This window comes from Pundamilia nyererei, unplaced genomic scaffold (assembly GCF_000239375.1).
Source record: "Pundamilia nyererei isolate P.nyererei 1_Seehausen unplaced genomic scaffold, PunNye1.0 scaffold00089, whole genome shotgun sequence".
NCBI lineage: Eukaryota > Metazoa > Chordata > Actinopteri > Cichliformes > Cichlidae > Pundamilia > Pundamilia nyererei.
Window position 1 is genome coordinate 2,377,540 of NW_005187490.1, and position 2,985 is coordinate 2,380,524.

General features: G+C 39.0%; 1 protein-coding gene across 1 annotated transcript in view; it reads right to left on the reverse strand.

Annotated features, from left to right (window-relative positions):
- LOC102211126 (DNA repair protein XRCC4-like) overlaps nucleotides 1-2,985 on the reverse strand; it is a 29,231-nt gene continuing 26,246 nt past the window's right edge. The window contains exon 8 of the mRNA XM_005739161.1: nucleotides 1-479. Coding sequence (XP_005739218.1) covers nucleotides 377-479 — 103 coding nt within the window. The 3' untranslated portion in view covers nucleotides 1-376. The remainder of the gene's footprint in view (nucleotides 480-2,985) is intronic.

Consider the following 2,985-nt stretch of genomic DNA (forward strand, 5'->3'; position numbering starts at 1 on the left):
TATTTGCTTTCACTTTTTATTTACACAAATATCAAAATTAGTTGTTGATGTGTAGCCTGCAAAGTATATCAGAAAAATATACATTTCAAAGAAGTCCTGAGCTAATGTAAACTTTGATAAAAACATGTTTATTATTTTTACTATTCCAAACATTGGTCATTAGTGTACTTTACTAAAAAAAAGCAACCTCTACAGTGCTCTATAAAGAATCACCAAGCATTTCTCTCATCAGCATCCATTGAACGCCTTTTTTTGCAGTGCTTTATCCTTCCATATAGATACAGCACTAGATGCATTCAATCACAATAAAAATGTGATGCCTTGGCATTTCACTGCTGTGGTCTTGTCTACGTCTATAAGGTGCAGACGTGGAACATCAGAATTCCTCAAAAAGGTCTTCCACTGCAGAACTTGCTGCAGCAACATCTGCAGAGAGCCGGGGAGTCTGATGCTTACTGGATCCTGCAGGGGAGTCATTCCTGTCAACCACACACACACACACACGCACACACGCACACGCACACACACAGAAAAGAGGTCAGTGGGCTAATGAGACTGGTTTACAGGACCGTTTTCCTGGTGAAACAGGAAATATGTCATGTGCTCTATAAGACACAAGACAAGAAACACATGGGCAATGTGTGTGTGCGTGTGTGTAACTGTGGCCCAGCAATTCCCCTACTTTAAGTGTTCTACATCAAAGACATCACTACTTCTGTTTGTTTTTGTGCATTTCCACATAGAGGCTCATGTTCTCCACTAGTTTTTAAGTCTGATGATGTTACCTCCCCAAAGCAGGTTTTTTTTTCCTGTGGCATAGCGTGCATTCGGTCTATATACATCATAGCTGTTGTATGCAATATTTTAAATGTTATGATTTATTGGTGGAAAATTGACAACAAATGTCACATTTGACCTCTGACATGGTTAAAGCTGTAGTAAATCAATATCGAGCTATTTAAAACTATGTTTCATACGGTTGTTGTTCTACATACAAGCATATAGGGAACGATACACAGGGGTTTTAAATATCATGTCACATTTGAGCTCTAAAAGGAAATAATGCCCAGACAGTGAGCTGCCTTGGTGGAACGTCACACTGAAGGTCTCTAAAACTTAGCTTCATCAAGCAATGAATATTTTTTACATTTTATACTTTAAACTAGTTAATCCATAAGCAGGGGCAGATCTAGAGGGGTGACATGGGGTGGCATGTGCCACCCTAAAATGATCTCTTGCCACCCCTAGTGCTACCCTAGTTTTGCACATGACAATGTTGTTTATTATAATAAGATAGCATTAACACTTTGAGCGTAGCTACAGTTAACACTGAAAATAAATTCTAAAACTGAATATATTACATAGTGCCCCCCACTCACCATTAACAAATGGGTTTTTTTTTCTTGTTTTTAGTAGCAAGTGATGCCTATGACTGTGCCAGAGCATTTCACAGGAATTTCACATTTCACACAAGTGGTTGGTTGTTTGGAAATGCACGTTTGTGCAGGAAGAAATGCTAAAGAAAGCATTTTCTAAGGACAGCCCAAAAACAGTAAAGAAAGAAAAGAAGCCATCTCTCTCCTATTGGTGAAAAAAATGTACCATGTCGACCAATAGAAAAATAGCAACAGGTGGGATTTCTTTGTTTAGGAAGAGGGGCAAGTTTTAGGAGTGAGCGAGAGAGAGAAAGCGAGTTTTGAGATGTGAGAGATTTGTGACGTTTAGCGTGGAGTGTGTAGTTAGTGTGTTGTGTGGTCGTTGTTTTGTTTTGTGTCAGTGAGGGTACTAACTGTCACAAAAGCAGATTGCAATGTAAACACTGTCTTGAGGTGGAAAACCGGAGGAGTGATACACCTGTTGTCAGGCCTGCATATGTGTTTTAAAAAAAAGGCTTTGATTTGCCACCCTAAGAAAATTTCTCTAGATCCGCCCCTGTCCATAAGACGTTTCCTGCTTCTGCATCTATCATGATTCTTTCTTCTCACTGTTATGCCTTTCCGGTTTTGACTCTGCGGCTTTCTCTTGTGTATTTTTCTCTTTGTGGTTATTTGAATATGAAGTTACAGGCCACCTGAACCCAGGTGGTGCAGGTCATCTTCATGTGAGGTTCTGAAAAAAAAAAACCCAAAACATGAAATCATTTCATCAATAAATACTGGTTTTGTAATTTTTCTTTTCTTCGTGTGACTATTGTTCTATGCTACATTAAAAGATTTAAAGGGCTCACAAAATTTAAATGATCAGCCTTTTAGAAACCATGGTGACACCATGTGATGTTTAAGTGTGGAGATAAGAGAGGACAAAAGGGGATCATGAAAGCTCGATGGGTAACAGAGAAAAGAAATCAAGAGGGGATCAAGGGAGAAAAAGTGATAAGGAAAACACAAATGTGGGCCAGCTGGTCACACTAGTGCTTTAAGAGTCTCCACATTTCTTTGCTACATTTTGATGAATAGAAACATATATTAGCTTAGCAAGAAAGCGGGAGTGAAGGGAGGGTGGGGGCATACAACCTCTGCCATTAATGAGCGTGTTATATCTAACTGGTTAACTTTGGCAAAGCCATAGGCATATGAACTCCTTATAAAGTACTTTAGCAGCATTCCCACCTGGAAACTTTATTTACAAGGATAATGTCCAAAACCTTTGTTCTGCATTTCCACTGAAGACTACAGCTTTGTAGATAAGGCACATTAGGCAGCCGATATATCAAAAACTGAAAGCTGTTTTATAATGTGATTTCTCTATGTAGCAATATCAAACTTATCTGGTGCATATCCCAAAACGTTGATTCTGTTCATCGGGAGATAGTGTTTTCAGTGGGAGAAATGTTCATCCAAGTGACTTCTTCAGCCTCAGCTGAAAGCAGGTTTCCCCAATCTTATATTTGCACAATGACTGAAACTAGCACCACTGAATGAACAATGGGCTGGCAGGTCAGTTCCTTGATTATTAATATGCAAATTCTCATGACCATTGAGAGTT